An 18329-nucleotide genomic window follows, 5' to 3' on the forward strand; every position below is an offset into this window, starting at 1 on the left:
GGGAAATTTGGCCCAAATCTATCGTTGGTGAGATTCAGAATGCCCTTTGATTGCAGGTGAACTATAAATCCCAGCAACTACAACTCCAAAATGTCAAGGACTATTTTCTACTAATTCCACCAGTTCTCACATTTGGGTATATTGAGTATTTGTGTCAAGTTTGGTCCAGATCCATCATTGTTTGAGTCCACAGTGTTCTTTGGTTATAGGTGAACTACAATTACAAAACTCAAGGTCAATGCACATCAAGCCCTTCTAGTATTTTCTGTTAGTCATGGGAGTTCTGCGTGCCAAGATTGGTTCAATTCCATCAAATGACAAAAATCAACCCCCCCCCCCCCCACCAAGCCAACTAGTATTCAAATAGGGGTATACCGGGTATCTGTGTCAAATTTGGTGCAGTGAATGAGAATACATCTTGTATATCAGATATTTACGTTACGATTCACAATAGTAGCAAAATGAATACATCTTGCATATCAGATATTTATGTTATGATTCACAATAGTAGCAAAATGACAATTAGGAAGTAGCAATGAAAATAATTTTATGGTTGGGGGTCACCACAACATAAGGAATTGTATTAAAGGGTCATGGCATTAGGATGGTTGAGAACCACTGCCTTACAACAAAATTTCAGTCCCAGTGTACAATGATAATCTTCTTAGCATATTTGTTCCATAGCCCATGAGAAATATGGATATTGAGTGAGAGAAAAATAAAAGTCATCTCATATGCTGCTCTAAATGATTAAGGGAATAGTATATTGTAGTAATGAGCAATAGTTTCCCAAGCAAAAGCATTCAGACTGTAGATGAATAATAATAAAGGCGAACATTTAATGCCTATATAAAACAGAAGTAAAAATATAAACAACAAACAATAAAATACATTACACAAGTTAAAACAAGTAGTTTAAATAATGACAATTAAATAATCAACATTTAAACCATTAAATGCCTTTTGAAGTGCCTTTCTTGTACAGTAGAGTTTCGCTTATCCAGTCTTCGCTTATCCAATATTCTGAAATATTGTCATTCTGTTAGTAGTAATGATGTATTGTGCATTATCTTCCTTGATGCTTTCTTTTTAAAACTTGAACTAGGCTAAGAAAGAACTGTCAACAGATGACAGGAGACCGATTAGGGGTGATGACCTCAAATGCACATCCAAAAGTATTTATGGATTTTCTTTTTGCCCTCCATAAATGCATTGTATTGTGTTTCCCTCTTTATGTTTCTCATCTTGAAGGTCTGCTTCTTCTGGGTCTGATCAGCTATAAAAGCACCAAAGTCACAACATGACTGCTGACTCTCTCATATTTTGCATTTTGAAAAAGAAGAACCCCCCCCCCCTCCCCAAAATCCACTTAACAATTACTGATGTGGCCCAAAACCCTTATATTATTTTTGGCATACATTTGAATTCTGCAACATTTCCACTGAGTTTGCAACAACAAACCCAGCAAGAGATTTGTGAAATCTGAAAAACTTTACTAATGTGTTGCAGTCCAACTCGAACAGAAAAACATTGAGTGGTTACCTTAAATCATACCTGGGCCCTTAGTAAAGTAAACTGTATTCCATGAAAACTTCTACCTTAATACACTTCTATTTCACCTGATGTCACTGAGCTCAATGGGATTTACTCCTGAGAAAACACACATGGGACTAAAGTCTTTGTTAGCCTTTAAAGTGCTGCAAGACTCTGAAAGTATTTTATATAGATGACCATATGTGGCACACAGAGGTGATAGAATTAATACTGATTGAGCACCCCTTATCCAGAATTCCATAATCCAAAACTGTCCACATGGAGAGATACCTTTTTCTGATGGTTTAGTGTTCACAAACTTTGTTTTATTCACAAACTTATTGAAAATGTTGTATAAAATTACCACCAGGCCATGCATATAGGGTGTACATAAAACATAAATAAATTTGATGCTTAGACTTCATCCCCATCTTGAAAGTATCTTACTACTTAGGCGATCCCTCATTGTCCGAGGATGATGGTCCTCCAGGGTCAGTGTGCAGTATGCGGTGGATCCATGAGTGACTGTGGAGCCCTATTCTTGATCTGCATCTTCTCCCGCAGTGAGGGCATTGGCGTCCAGGTGGAAGGCAGTCCCGGTCGGGGTTGGTTTGGCACGCCTTCCTCTTGCCACGTTTCTCTCTTTCGCCCTCCATTCATGCCTCTTCAAATTCTACAACACTGCTGGTCACAGCTGACCTCCAAATGGAGCGCTCAAGGGCCAGGGCTTCCCAGTTCTCAGGGTCTATGGCAGAGTTATTAAGGTTGACTTTGAGCCCATCTTTAAATCTCTTTTCCTGCTCACCAACATTCTGTTTTCCGTTCTTGAGTTCAGAGTGGAGCAACTGCTTTGGGAGATGGTGGTCAGGCATCCGGACAATGTGGCCAGTCCAGCGGAGTTGATGGTGGAGGGCCATTGCTTCGATGCTGGTAGTCTTTGCTTCTTCCAGCACACTGACATTTGTCCGCTTGTCTTTTCAAGAGATTTGCAGGATTATTCAGAGGCAGTGTTGATGGAATCGTTCCAGGGGTTGCATGTGGTTGAGCTTATGGAGACTCTACCACCATCAACTACCCTTTTCAGGTTTTGCAAATGCAAATTCCTTTATTTGTTGGACAACCTTGTTACTCTAAGGACTAAAACCTTCCTGGGTGTCCTTTAAAGATTCTCCTGCTTTTGACACAGAGTATTTAAATACAGCTGAATTCACTCAGCTCTTCTCTTATACACCTATTCTAATGTGTTTGTAACTTCTTTGTGTATTAGATAGACTGCTTGTTAGAAATGTGCTTGTTGTGTTTATTATAGTACTTGCCTTTTTGTTTCTCTTGGTACTTTTTTAATCTTCAGCATAACATCTAAGCCATTATATTGCATTTTTACTTTTGATTTGCAAGCACTATAAAAAGAAAGTTTCCTTCTTCAACTTGTTGCACAAGCCCAGGGCTGTTTTCTCAAAGTTTGCAGGAGTAAAGCCTAGGAACATGAGTGAAACATCAGGTAAGTACAGGCAGAAAGTACTCTTGCAGTTTGGAGTCTGTTTGTAGCAACAGAAGTAAGCTGAAAAAGTGGGGGAAATGGGAGGTAACAGTTATATCTGACAGTGTATACACCAGGTAATGGTGGGTATACACTAGTTAAAATATTAAAAAGTTACGTTAAAATATGTACAAGCAGTCCCTCAGTTAAAAATATCCAACTTACAAACAACCCATAGTTTGAAAAGGGGTAAGACAACAGAAAGTGAGAGAAATCTACCCCGCAGGAAGGGAAGTTCAGTCCTGAAAGAGTTATCATGGGGGAAACATGTCTCCACTAAAGCTTTCTCACCAATCTTATATACAAATTCAACTTTAAAACAAACCTGCAGAACATATATTATACGTAACTTGGGGACCCTCTGTATTATGTATCTATAATCCACAAAGGTTCCTACACAGCTTGATGGATCTGGACCAAACTTGGTGCACATACCCATCACGATCCAACTTAAAATACTGGTGTTTGGATGGGGGGACAGGGCAGAGAAAGGATGGTGGGAGTTGTAGTCCAGCCACATCATGTGAATCCCACCCATCAAACTTGAAACGCATGTTCTTAATGATAAAAAAATAAAATAGTGGTGGTGTTTGGAGGGCTTATAGAGGATGATGGGAGTTGGAGTCCAGCTGTATCCAGAGAGCTGTGTGATTCCCTGCCAAGACAAAGGCTCAGCTCTCCTCCTAACTTGTCAGACAGCTCAGCCTACTTGCCAGGCTGCATTCTTATCCTTTTGCTAAGCAGACTGCGAATGATGGGAGTTGCAGCCCAACAAGAAGGCTGGACCATCTGTCCAGTTAGGAGGAGAGCCATGAATTGCAACCCAAATAGATCTGGGACAAATATGGAACTGATAGGCGTTTCAGGCACCCAGATTTGGAGATAATGGGAGTGGCAGCCTGATCAGATCATAAATATAAAATATCCCATTATATGGGTATGCTTTTTCTGATGGGACCATTCATAAAACTGAAATGCAAACAACTAGTATTTCACATAAATAGCATTACAAAATGCCTGTCTTGGGCAATTCCAAGTATGTTGTTGTTGTTCATTTGTTCCCGACTCTTCATGACCTCATGGACCAGCCCAAGCCAGAGCTCCCTGTCGGCCGTTACCACCCCCAGCTCCTTCAAGGTCAATCCAGTCACTTCAAGGATTCAAGGATTTTATATAATAAAAGGGAGCAGAATATTGAGCTCCTGGGCTCCCAGCCTCTGCCTCATCATGTCAAGCACTGACTGCAGATCTGTGGGCCATTCCACACAGCCCTATATCCCAGAATATCAAGACTTAAAATCCCACATTGAATCCACACTCAGATAATGTGGGATTTGAGTTCCAAGCAGATATTGTGGGATTTTCTGCCTTGATATTCTGGGATATAGGGCTGTGTAGAAGGGCCCTGTGTCTCTCAATGTAGAAAATGCAACGCTATCACAAATACAACAATCCAGGTGAATAGCATGAGCCAGTGCGGTCATCTCCAGTCTGATCTCCTCTACAATGCAGTTCCCAGCATTTTCAGCAATAAGGCCAATGGCAAAGAATGAAAGGAAATGAGTATATAGTTTGAGGGAATTGAGTATATAGTTTGAAAAGACTGATCTGAATGAAGGAAGGGAAATGAGTCCACCTCTTCATGGAGTGGAAGCACACAAATTATGTATAATCCTGCCAGTGCAATAGCAGTGCCCTAATTGTACAACCAATTTAGGAAAATTAGCTAAAATATGCAGCATGTTAGCTAGATAATCTATGCCAGAACTCTGTTGATTAGGATTGTCAACCTTTCAGCATGAGGACTTTTCAACATTGACATGGCCAGAACCAGAAAACAGGAAACTTTTAACTAAAAGCACAACTGACTAATAAGTTTTAATATTGTTCTACTGTCCACACTTAAGCTTTGTGAACTATAACATTAAATTAATAAGTAATGAAAGGAAGTTGGATAAATACTCATTTGTCATTTGCAGTGACTCCTTTGGAGGCCATTAAAATTGATTTCCACAGAGAACACAATACCTATTTCCATCATACCAATGACTTCGACAACACTAATCTTATTGTGAGACGAGGACAGGAGTTTCAGATGGAGGTGACTTTCGGAAGGGAGCTGAATGACAATGATAAAGTCATACTACAACTCAGCATAGGTAAGTATATCTTTACTTACTTAGGTGAACCCTTGTTCGAGTATGATGGCATTCCAAGTGTAGTGTCTTGGTGGTGGATACATAGGTGACTGTGGAGCCCTATACTTGATCCGCATGTTCTTCTGCAGTGAGGACACCGGTTTCCAGGTGGACGGTGGTCCAATCAAGGTTGCCTTGATGTGCCTTCCTCTTGGCATGTTTCTCCCTTTAGCCCTCAATCCATGCCTCTTCAAATTTTGCAGCACTGCTAGACACAGCTGACCTCCAGTTAGAGTGCTCAAGGGCCAGGGCTGCACAGTTCTTGGTGTCTATGCCACAGTTTTTAAGGTTGCCCTTAAGCCCATATTTCAATCTCTTTTCCTGTCCACCAACATTCTGTTTTCCATTCTTGAGTTGGGAGTAGAGTAACTGCTTTGGGAGATGGTGATTGGGCATTTGGACAACATGGCATAGGGGCATTCGGATGATAGCATAGGGGCATCGCTTCAATGCTGATAGTCTTTGCTTCTTCCAGTATGTTGATATTTGTCCGTCTGTCTTTGCAAGAGATTTGCAGGATTTTTTGGAGGCAGGTATCATTATTTTGGCCGTAAAAATATATTAAGGGTATGTTTTTCATTACATTCCTAGTCTGCAAACAGAAAAAGTAAAGCTCTTTCCTCAGAGGTTTTTGTACACGTGCAAGCAAATTTGCAGAGATTTACCTTCCTGAAAAAAATATTCCAATTTAAAGCAAGTTAAATAGATCTTGCTTTAATAAACTGGATACTGCGAGGAGAAAAGAGAAGTAGGGGCACAAATCTATATTGTTCACTGATATACCTTCTTCTCTTGGGTAATGTATATATGGATTTCATGGTTTCTCCTACGCAGGAAGTGAGCAGTTGCTCGACTTTATTAATAGAATATTGGGAAATCTCAAATTTCTACGCAAAAGTGGAAAAGATACAAACTACAGTCGCTCATGTCAAACAGATATGCATACTATTTCTTTAATTTTATAAATTGTATTAGGGGCAACCTAACATAGGTTAATCAATTAAATAACAAACAAACACACCCAATGCCAAAAAACGAATTCACAATAATTTACAAGTATAATGCTGGTCTTCATGGCATTATGGCAAGAACTTTCTTAGCTTCATAGAAGGCTGCTGCAAAATCTGTTAGACAAGTAGTAAGATAAATATGACTATATGCAAATGTTATAAATGCACCAATATTCATAGATCTTATATATAACAAAGATTAAAGTACAACTTTTGGCAAAATCTACAACAACATTTTATCATAATCCAAAAGCCCTTACAACAGGTGACTGATTTAATAAACAGTTGGATGAAAATCTACTATTCCTAAAGTGGAAAGTTTGTGTAATTTTAATATTATGAGCATTATTATAGTCTGGAATGGGGTGGGCACTTGATGTTAAGAAGTGAAGCTGAATCAATCAGAAGAAATAGTGTATCTGAGTTAATGGGTATAATGTCCTAGTTACAAACATTTCCCTATAATTTTCTTAAATTTATTTATTTATTTATTTATTTATTTATTTATTTATTTATTTACTGTGCTTATAGACCGCCGTTCTCAGCCCTTGGGCAACTCACGGCGGTGTACAACATGTAAAATAAGGTGCAATTACAACATATACTCACATCAATTAGCAATATCAAAAACATTATCAAACAACAACATCAATATCAATAATACAATTACAAGTCTTTCGCGACGTCTCATCGTTGAACCACAATCCAAATATCGTTATCCATGTTTCGTTCCTATCGTCATTGCCATTTTTTTTTTGCAGCACTTATTCAAACGCCTTCTCGAACAACCACGTCTTGAGTCTCTTGTGGAATGTCATAAGGGAGGGTGCCAGTCTGATGTCCACAGGAAGGGTGTTCCACAGCCGAGGGGCCACCACCGAGAAGGCCCTGTCTCTCGTCCCCGCCAGGCGTGCCTGTGAGGCAGGCGGGATCGAGAGAAGGGCCTCCCCGGACGATCTCAAAGTCCTCGTGGGCTCATAGGCCGAGATGCGGTCAGACAGGTATTTTGGGCCGGAACCGTTTAGGGCTTTGTAGGCCAACACCAGCACCTTGAATTGGGCCCGGTAGCAGATCGGCAGCCAGTGGAGCTGGTACAACAAGGGCGTTGTATGCTCCCTGCGTTCCGCTCCTGTTAGTAACATGGCTGCCGCGCGCTGGACCAGCTGGAGCTTCCAGGCCGTCTTCAAGGGCAGCCCCACGTAGAGAGCGTTGCAGTAGTCAAGGTGGGATGTGACCAGAGCGTGTACTACCGTGGCCAAGTCAGACTTCCCGAGGTACGGGCGCAGCTGGCGCACGAGCCTGAGCTGTGCAAATGCTCCCCTGGTCACCGCTGAGACCTGGGGCTCCAGGCTCAACGATGAGTCCAGGGTCACACCCAAGCTGCGAACCTGCGCCTTCAAGGGGAGTGCGACCCCATCCAGCACAGGCTGTAACCCTATACCCTGTTCGGCCTTGCGACTGACCAGGAGTACCTCTGTCTTGTCTGGATTTAATTTCAGTTTGTTCGCCCTCATCCAGACCATTACAGCGGCCAGGCACCGGTTCAGGACTTCGACAGCCTCCTTAGTAGCAGGTGGAAAGGAGTGACAGAGTTGGACATCATCTGCGTACAGATGACACCGCACCCCGAAACTCCGGATGATCTCACCCAGCGGCTTCATGTAGATATTAAACAGCATGGGGGACAGTATAGAGCCCTGTGGAACCCCACAAGTCAAAGGATGTGGCGTTGAACAGGTGTCCCCCAATAACACCTTCTGGGTGCGGCCCTCCAGAAATAACCGGAGCCACTGTAAAACAGTGCCCCCGAGGCACATCTCCGCAAGGCGCCCCAGAAGCAACAATACACATCGTAGCTGTTGCCCTCATCTACCAATCTACCTCCATTGGTTAAAAATTTAAATGTCTTTCCTTACTTTAGAATTGCTGATATACACACAAACTATTTATAATGCTTACTAAAAGTTTTACATTCATCCAATCATAGTTTATTATGTTAGTAGGAGAGATATTCTGATCAATATAAATTTGCTGTTTAGACTGGAATATTTTGCCAGACTGGGTTTGGAAAATAAGACCCACCCGTAGCTTGGTCCATTGCTGCAGAATGAACAGTAAAGAGCTAAAGTGATAGGATGACTTACTTTTATGGTTGTCATTGTTATGAATATCTCAATTGGGCTACATTGGTAGTTCAGTACTATTCTCAGAACATAGCATAGTAGTAACTCCTTCATTACCTCCAGGTCCCTATCTTATGGAATACAAGATTTGCAATTGAGCATTTTGAATTCTCAGCCATAGCTCACCATACTACAAATTCCCAAATTAAATGCCCTGGTACTTAAGAATCAAAATGCTGTAATAGTGTTGTGTAAAAGACCCTTATATTGGTGCTCCCTTTTATCGGCCCACTTTCTAGGAAAATTTTGGGATGAAACTAACTTACCTGACTCTTTGGGAAAGCAACATGTACTATGAATTATTTAATATATATATTATATATATATATATATCTATATATATAAATTTGTTAGGGGCATCCAATGAGGAAACAAAACTCAAAAACCCCCCAACGAAACTTAACCAAAATTCCCATGCCCATAACACAACCCACAAGGTACAAACATACCTACTCAAAATGAAAAACAACACAACAACACACTCACAAAACGGCAAAACAACAAAACTCTAAAATCCCCCAACGAAACTTAACTAAAATCCCCGTGCCCATAACACAACCCACAAGGTACAAACATATCTACTCAAAATGAAAAACAACACAACAACACACTCACAAAACGGCAAAACAACAAAACTCAAAAATCCCCCAATGAAACTTAACTAAAATCCCCGTGCCTATAACATAACCCACAGGAAACAAACATACCTACTCAAAATGAAAAACAACACAGCAACACACTCACAAAACGGCAAAACAACAAAACTCAAAAATCCCCCAACGAAACTTAACCAAAATCCCTGTGCCCATAACACAACCCACAAGGTATAAACATATCTACTCAAAATGAAAAACAACACAACAACACACTCACAAAACGGCAAAACAACAAAACTCTAAAATCCCCCAACGAAACTTAACTAAAATCCCCGTGCCCATAACACAACCCACAAGGTACAAACATATCTACTCAAAATGAAAAACAACACAACAACACACTCACAAAACGGCAAAACAACAAAACTCAAAAATCCCCCAATGAAACTTAACCAAAATCCCCGTGCCCATAACACAACCCACAAGGTACAAACATACCTACTCAAAATGAAAAACAACACAACAACACACTCACAAAACGGCAAAACAACAAAACTCAAAAATCCCCCAACGAAACTTAACTAAAATCCCCGTGCCCATAACACAACCCACAAGGTACAAACATATCTACTCAAAATGAAAAACAACACAACAACACACTCACAAAATGGCAAAACAACAAAACTCAAAAATCCCTCAACGAAACTTAACTAAAATCCCCGTGCCCATAACACAACCCATGTTGATGTTCACAACCCTAGGAGGGAGGGAGGGAGGGAGGGAGGGAGGGAGGGAGGGAGGGAGGGAAAGAAGGAGAGAAAGAGGGAAGATTGGCCACAGCAACACGTGGCGGGTAAAGGTTGTTATTTCTATTATTATGATGCTATTGTTCCTATGAGACCCTTTTAGGGGGAATGGGAGAGGTGTCAGGTCCCAGAGGCAATGCATTGCCTTATTGTTATTGTTATGATGGTGGTGAAATAAAAGGAAATAAAAAGTGAAAGAAGGAAGCAAACAGGGAGGGAAGAAAGGCAAAGGAAGAAAGGGGGAGGGAATGAAGGAAAGAGAGAAGGATGAAACCAAGTAGTGAAAGAAGGAAAGAAAGAAAGAGGTAGAGCAGGAAGAAAGGAGAGAAAGGGGGAGGAAAAGGGGGAAGGAATAGGTAGGGACCTCTCTTTCATAATAGTCCAGATATCTACCTCAACTTTGATAAGTTTTACTATAGGCCACAGCAACGCGTGGCAGGGCACAGCTAGTATATATATATATCTTTACCATATCTGAAAATTCAATATTTTAAAGTTGCCATTGTTAGCCGCTCTGAGTCCCCCTGCGGGGGTGAGAAGACCGGGATAAAAATGTTGTAAATAAATAAATAAATAAAGTGAGTTTTGCTTTTCCAGTACACCACTCATTGTAATTATAGATGAAATAGGAATTTGTTTGCAATTTTTTTACTGGAAACTACAAGTGTCGGTATCTTCTTCATGTAAAAGTATTGCAGGGTTTTTTTTGCCAATGTGCCAGTATCTGGCACCCATTGACTAGGGCCCCTTCTACACTGCTATATTAAATATAGATTATTTTCTTTGAACTGGATTATATGGCAGTGTTCTGGAATGGCTGTTCCAGGGGCTCCAATTTTGTGTTTTGCACTGAGTGTTTTTTCATAGTCCTAAGTTTCAGGGACTTTGCAGATAGGTGGCTTCCTTTGGCTGCATTCATAGGGCAAGCCACATGCCAATTACAGCTAGGATCCCTGGTCCCGCCCCTCTCTGGGTTTTTTGGAGGGAAGGGGCCATTTTTCAGTTAGTCTCAGCAAAGGAAGTCTATGCAGAGGATGTATACAGATGTCCTCCTGTACAAAGGCTTCGTCCCTTAAGACTTCCCGGGGGAGAACAGTCTTAAGAGCCTCTAAAGATTCAAAAAGGTTCCGGGGAAACAGCCTTAGAGCCCTGAGGAATTCCGAAGGGAATTGCAGCTCTAATCATCAAGATCTCCAGCTAAGTGACTACAGGCCTGCTGGTACATCTGCTTGGTTCTGAGACGCAGTTCAGCCGGTAATGGATTCAAATCAGTCAGGTTTAGGTTCACAGTAGCCTGGGAGGAGCTAGAAAGGGGAATTTTCCTTTGAACAAAGTTATTGAAGATAGTGCCTGTTCCCTGTGAACAAGTTTGAGAGAACTGGTTTTTTACCAAGAAAGCTTTACAATTCTGTTTGTTCATCAATAAAAGACTGTTATATTTAAGTTCAAGCCTCCTAAAGACTGTTTAATGAGGGAAATTTATCTAACGGCTCCTTTTCGGGGGCCCTGGCTTCCCGCTGGATTCAAGCCACACATCCTCTCTTAAAAGCACTTCATTTCAGGTCCAGCGGCGACAGAACAGGCAGTGTAGACTCATATAATCCAGTTCAAAGCAGATAATGTGGATTGTCTGATTTGATTATCTGGATTATATAGCAGCGTAGAAGGGGCTTCGGATTGTTTCATTCTCTCCTGGAAACACACTCTGAGCTGCCAGTCAATATCTTCCAAAGTCTCCCAAAGATACAGTGGTGACACCACTTTGAGTAGCACTGTATTAGCACAATATCTTCCAAAGTCTCCCAAAGATAAAGTGGTAATACCACTTTGAGTAGCACTGTATTAGCCATCAAAGTTGTGGACTGAAAAGATAGTCTGCTGCTCTGTTATTTCTATTACAGTCTTCATGAATTTGTTAATACTACTCTTCATGAACTTGTATTCTTCCAGGTGAGAATCCAAAGCGATACAATGGGACCATTTTATATCTGAATTTAACATCAAAGCAGAAGAAACAACCATGGCATGCTGAGATTTATGATACAGATGGACAGAAGGTATAGAAGTTTGGATCACTTTATATGCAGATATCCAATTAGAGCATGTGTTTTATATTTTTTGTGACCGTTGCACAAAAATGCATTCAACTGCTCAACATGGCTGTCATTTCATGGTAAGATCCTGAATTACGACAGAGACTTCCCTTAATAAAGTCCACTGTCAAGAGATACAAGAGTTCTACAACTTGTAACCCCAGTGCTGCCTGATCATTAGTGTCAGCCAGCACAGAAAATGATATGATGATCTGGAGAATGTGTTGTGCAAGTCGCATATTCCATACTATTTTATTTATTTATTTACAACATTTCTACTCCGCCCTTCTCAACTCCCGAGAGGGGACTCAGAGCGACTAACACTGGCAACAATTCAATGCCGCACATATCACAGTATAACAATATAAAACCATAAATATACAATACATTAAAAACAATAACATTAGTTATACAGACACATAGCCGTTTCCATTATTATAACAATCATATGGTCCAGTTCATTGGGTTATGTTGTTACTACAGACAGTTACAAATATCTGACTTAAAAACAACTCATAGTTAAGAATGGGAGTGAGACAATAGGAAGTGAGACAAATCTACCCCTAGGATTGGAAATTCACTCCTGGAAGAGTTATTGTCATGGGGGAAAAGGTGTTTCCACAGAAGCTTTCTCACCAATCCTTGTTTCCATAACAAGCCAAAATTTTCAAAAGTACATAAAATTAATCACACATATTCATTTATTCTTATTTTCAGGGTTTCCTAAATTCTATACTTTCCAAGATTTCTCTGCTTAAAATAATCGTATGTGTTCTATAATTTTTGCCCTTGAAAACACTCATAGCCTCTTGTTGCCATATCATGGTCTTCTGATCACATTCTGCTGAACCTCAGCTATGTTCCTTTTCTCAGCCATATTGTTTTGATGTTGTTTACAATTGTGATTGTTTTTATAGTTTATCTGATGTTTTTAATTGTTTGTGTTTTATTTGTAACTTTTTGGGCTTGTCCCTTGTAAGCCGCCCCGAGTCCCCTTGGGGAGATGGTTGGTGGGGTATAAAAATAAAGCTGTTGTTAATGTATTGTCGAAGGCTTTCATGGCTGGAATCACTAGGTTCTTGTGGGTTTTTTCGGGCTATAGAGCCATGTTCTAGAGGCATTTCTCCTGACTCTCCCCCACATACGACCTAGCAAAATTTCTTGCTGCACAGTTACAAAGCCATATTGGGCTCACAACACACTACATCAAGGACTCAGCCCACTTCATAGAAAAAATCAGCAATCTCAAGCTAAATACCAACGACAAACTGATCAGCTTCGATGTGGTATCTCTATTTACCATGGTTCCGGTAGCAGACACCATGGCACTCATCAACCAGAGGTTCCCAGAAGACATCATGGCTCTGTTTCACCATTGCCTCACCACCAGTTACTTTCAGTGGGACAATGAATTCTACGAACAGAAAGATGGAATAGCTATGGGGAGCCCTCTCAGCCCGGTCATAGCTAACTTCTACATGGAACACTTTGAAAAACAAGCCCTGGAGACAGCAACCAAAAAGCCCACGATATGGTTCAGATATGTGGATGACACCTTCACCATTTGGAGCCATGGAGAAGAAGAACTCAACAGGTTCCTGGACCATCTTAACAGCATCCACCCAAACATCCAGTTCACCATGGAAAAAGAAAATGAAGGAAGACTGCCTTTCCTAGATGCCCTACTCATCCACAAACCATATCAACAATTGGGTCACACCGTCTACAGAAAACCCACACACACAGATAGATATCTACATAAAAACTCCAACCATCACCCAAGTCAAAAAAGGAGCACCATTAAAGCCTTGGCAGACCGTGCAAAAAAGAATCTGCGAACCCCACCTCCTCCAAGATGAACTGAACCACCTCAACTGGGCTCTCCAGGCAAATGGATACTCCACCTCAGACATCAGAAGAGCTGCAAGACCAAGAACAAGCCACGAGAGTCAAGATGAAGATCCACCCAGAGGAAAAGTGTTCCTGCCATACATCAAGGGAACCACTGACCGCATAGGAAAGCTGATGAGAAAACACAACATACAAACAATCTACAAACTCACCAAGAAAATCCAACAAATGCTACGTTCAGCAAAGGACAAGAGGGATCCTCTCACCTCTGCAAGAGTCTACCGTATACCATGCAGCTGTGGACAAGTCTACATAGGGACCACCAAACGCAGCGCCCGGACACACATCAAGGAACATGCAAGGCACTGCAGACTACTTCAACCAGAGAAGTCAGCCATAGCAGAGCACCTGATGAACCAGCCTGGACACAGCATATTATTTGATAACACAGAAATGCTGGACCACACCAACAACCACCATGTCAGACTACACAGAGAAGCCATTGAAGTCCACAAGCATGTGGATAATTTCAACAGAAAGGAAGAGACCATGAAAATGAACAAAATCTGGCTACCAGTATTAAAAAACTCTAAAATTACAACAGCAAAACAACAGAGAGGAAACAACCAGGCACAGATTAACACCTCCCAACAAGAGATTTTCCCAGGCTCAGCCAGGCCTTCAAATGCTAATGAAGGTGATCAGCTGAAACATTCACACCTAACTGCAGCAGGGAAGAGCTCCTTGCCCCACCCCAGCCATTCCTCAGATATATATAAATCCATTGTCCTAATTCCTACAGACCTCACTACCTCTGAGGATGCTTGCCATAGATACAGGCGAAACGCCAGGAGAAATGCCTCTAGAATATGGCTCTATAGCCCGAAAAAACCCACAAGAACCTAAAGCTGTTGTTATTTATTTATTTACTAGCCGTCCCCTGCCACGCATTGCTGTGGCCCACTCTGGTGGTCATGGGGGTTCTGTGTGGGAGGTTTGGCCCAGTTCTATGGTTGGTGGGGTTCAGAATGCTCTGTGATTGTAGGTGAACTATAAATCCCAGCAACTACAACTCCCAAATGTCAAGATTCTATTTTCCCCAAACTCCACCAGTGTTCACATTTGGGCATATTGAGTATTCTTCTGGAGCTTGGTCCAGATCCATCATTGTTTGAGTCCACAGTGATTTCTTGATATAGGTGAACTACAACTCCAAAAGCAAAGGACACTGCCCACCAAATCCTTTCAGTATTTTCTGTTGGTCATGGGAGTTCTTCATGCCAAGTTTGGTTCAATTACATCATTGGTGGGGTTCAGAATGTTCTTTGATTGTAGGTGAACTATAAATCCCAGCAACTATAACTCCCAAATGACAAAATCAAAAAAAAATTTGAGTGAAGGACATACATTGGGTTGTTAGGTGTTTTGTGTCCAAATTTGGTGTCAATTCGTCCAGTGGTTTTTGAGTTCTGTTAATCCCACAAATGAACATTACATTTTTATTTATATAGATTTATTTATTTCCTGTTTCTTTTCTGTGAGTACAATGAACATTTCCAATATAAAGGTTGCTAGTGAGAGCAATGGAACATCTGGTTCATTCACTCCTTAAAATGCAGCTGCAATTACGTGAAGCAGCAGGATACCTAAATATGATATCTCCTCCTATTATAACTTTATGATTGCCTTGTGTTTTTCTAGTGCTTTATTGCTGTGACAAGTCCACCAGATGCAATTGTCGGGAAATACAGCCTGGATGTGATAACGGAGTCTAACCTCCGTAACTTCAGAGATGTGGTTTTTTATGTGTTGTTCAACCCATGGTGTGAAGGTAATTAATGTGATCTAAAGAGCATTAAATGGTAACATTGCTACATTAGAAACAGATCATTAAGCAGTTTCCCCCTAAATACAGCAAGATTTGAGCATCCAATAAGACGATAAAAAGAGAAAATAAGGTTATTGAGTTATGTTGTTATTCACAATATAATCATAATATCACAGTAGTCTTTAAGCATTAGTCAGGGAATGATTAAACAGGCAGTTGCTTTCTGAGAACAAAGCCTCCCTGAAATGTAACTCTGCCAATATTTCCAGGAATAGATCCAGGTCACAGAATATTGGGACCATCCTACCTACGAGACCGCATCACAGTCTACGAACCCACACGCTCGCTCCGGTCATCAGGAGAGGCCCTGCTCGTGATCCCACCTGCCTCGCAGGCGCGTTTGGTGGGGACGCGGGACAGGGCCTTCTCTGTGGTGGCCCCCCGCCTCTGGAATGCCCTCCCAAAAGATCTCAGACAGGCCCCCACCTTGGCGGTTTTTAGAAAAAACCTGAAAACCTGGCTATTCCAACGTGCCTTCTCAGATTAGGAACCCCACTACCAAAGCCCAGAAGCACTTTAGTAGAGTCAAGATCACCCTCAACGCACACCACACTTATACTTTAATCTCATATCCCCCCGACACTTTTTCAGCACTTTTAACCCTGTACCCCACTTCAGCCGGCTCAGTTTTTAATAATGTCCTGTTGTATTGTTATTGCTGTTGTTTTTCTGCTTTAACTGTTTTATTTGCTATATATTGTATTGTTGTATTGTTGTATTGTGTTGTGCTGGGCTCCGGCCTGTTGTAAGCCGCATCGAATCCCTTGGGAGATGCTAGCGGGGTACAAATAAAGTTTAATAATAATAATAATAATAATAATAATAATAATAATAATAATAGAAGAAAGAACTTATTGAGATCCATAATCTATTGCAAATAAGATAAGCGATCATTATTATATTGTCTGCCTAAACTTCCAGCTGTTTTCTGTCTAGGCAGTCTTCACAAAAATTAACATTCTCATGTGTGTGTTTTAGCGGATTCTGTTTTCATGCCTGATGAGGAACAGAAAGCTGAATATGTCCTCAATGATACTGGATGTCTGTATGGTGGATCAGCAACACATATATTAGAAAGACCTTGGAATTTTGGTCAGGTAAAAGACCACATATTACATTCTTACTTTTCAACTCTTGGGTATAATCATATAATAATAATAATAATAATAATAATAATAATAATAATAAAGCTTTATTTTTATCCTGCTACCAATCCCTGAAGAGACTCAGAGCAGCTCACAGAAAGCACTCAATAGTGCAGCAAAATACAAATACAACAAGATACAAAAAAGTTTTAAAAAATTAATAACAATAAAATTGACCCAATTATATCTAAAACAGCAATAAAACTTAATACTACAAAAACCAGCAAGCTACAAAAATAGTGGCAGTATACAATAGAAGTCCCCATTAACTGTTGAAGTGAAGTGATCAAATATAGTGATTAAGGCCATATTTATTTATTTTAAACATTTATATTCCGCCCTTCTCACCCGCAGGGGACTCAGGGTGGAGCACAACATATATACGGCAAACACTCAATGCCGGGACATAAAACCATAAATATATACAAACATTAAAATCACTTATATCCACATTAAAAGTTACTTAAAAACCATTCCTAAACATGATTAAAGGCTTGTTTAAAAAGCCATATTCTTAGCCGTTTCTGGAAAACTTGGAGAGTGGGGGCTACCCTAATCTCTTTAAGCCGGGGAGCCACCACTGAGGAGGCCCTCTCCCTCACTCCACCTAACTGCATTTGAGACAGAGGTGGGATCGAGTCGAGAGCCTCCCCAGCAGATCTTAGGCCCATGCTGGTTTCCTATTAGAAACAAAGAAGTAATGTAGTTATGTATTGAAATTGTGTCTGGCAAAGCCTCTGTATGTGCACTTTTAATCAGAACCCTAAGCACACAAATACAGTATATTCTGGCGTATAAGACTACTTTTAAACCCAAGAAAATCTTCTCAAAAGTCAGGGGTCGTCTTATACAAGGGTGTAGTCTTATGCATGGGGGTCGTCTTAACTCTATATTTTAACTGGAAAAGTTGGGGGTCGTCTTATACGCCCAGTCGCCTTATATGCCGGAATATATGGTAAGTCTCTATTGGAAGGTGATGTAAAATTGCTCCCATCACTGCTAACCAAAAACGTTGTGTACTTACCCCATTTTCAATCCATAAAACATTTTTGTGGGAAGAAAAAAAGATGAAAAAAGCAATGGGGAAGGACAAAAGGGTTACAAGTAGAAGACAATAATGTCTGGATCCTTCATGAAAATCCAAGAGTAAGTTGGGACAATTGCTAACTAAAAGCCTAATTTACATTCTACATCTAGTGCATCTAGAATTGAAATAAAGTAAAAATGAAGAAAATAGCACTTCCCTCATGGAGTATTTCAAACTCAACAACTGCATTTAAGTAATACATATGTATTTTCCAGTAATAAACAACTTAGTAATGTCCATACTTGGCTTTCAAACAGTTTGAAGAAGATATCTTGGATTGCTGCATGCATCTTCTGGACCTGAGCCTGCTTGGGCCACATGGTCAGAGAAATCCTATTCATGTTGCCAGGGCCATGTCAGCTTTGGTATGTCCTTACGCATTATACTCTGTTTTTTATA

The 18329-nt window shown here is 40.6% G+C and overlaps 1 protein-coding gene across 1 annotated transcript in view; it reads left to right on the plus strand.

Moving 5' to 3' along the window:
• The first annotated feature begins 3018 nt into the window (after positions 1–3018).
• Positions 3019–18329, plus strand: part of LOC132778600 (protein-glutamine gamma-glutamyltransferase 4-like) — a 34298-nt gene continuing 18987 nt past the window's right edge. The window contains exons 1-6 of the mRNA XM_060781773.2: positions 3019–3034; positions 5053–5232; positions 11817–11923; positions 15512–15641; positions 16677–16795; positions 18188–18295. Coding sequence (XP_060637756.2) covers positions 3019–3034; positions 5053–5232; positions 11817–11923; positions 15512–15641; positions 16677–16795; positions 18188–18295 — 660 coding nt within the window. The remainder of the gene's footprint in view (positions 3035–5052; positions 5233–11816; positions 11924–15511; positions 15642–16676; positions 16796–18187; positions 18296–18329) is intronic.

Source organism: Anolis sagrei, chromosome 6 (genome assembly GCF_037176765.1).
Source record: "Anolis sagrei isolate rAnoSag1 chromosome 6, rAnoSag1.mat, whole genome shotgun sequence".
In the NCBI taxonomy this organism is placed as follows: Eukaryota; Metazoa; Chordata; class Lepidosauria; order Squamata; family Dactyloidae; genus Anolis; species Anolis sagrei.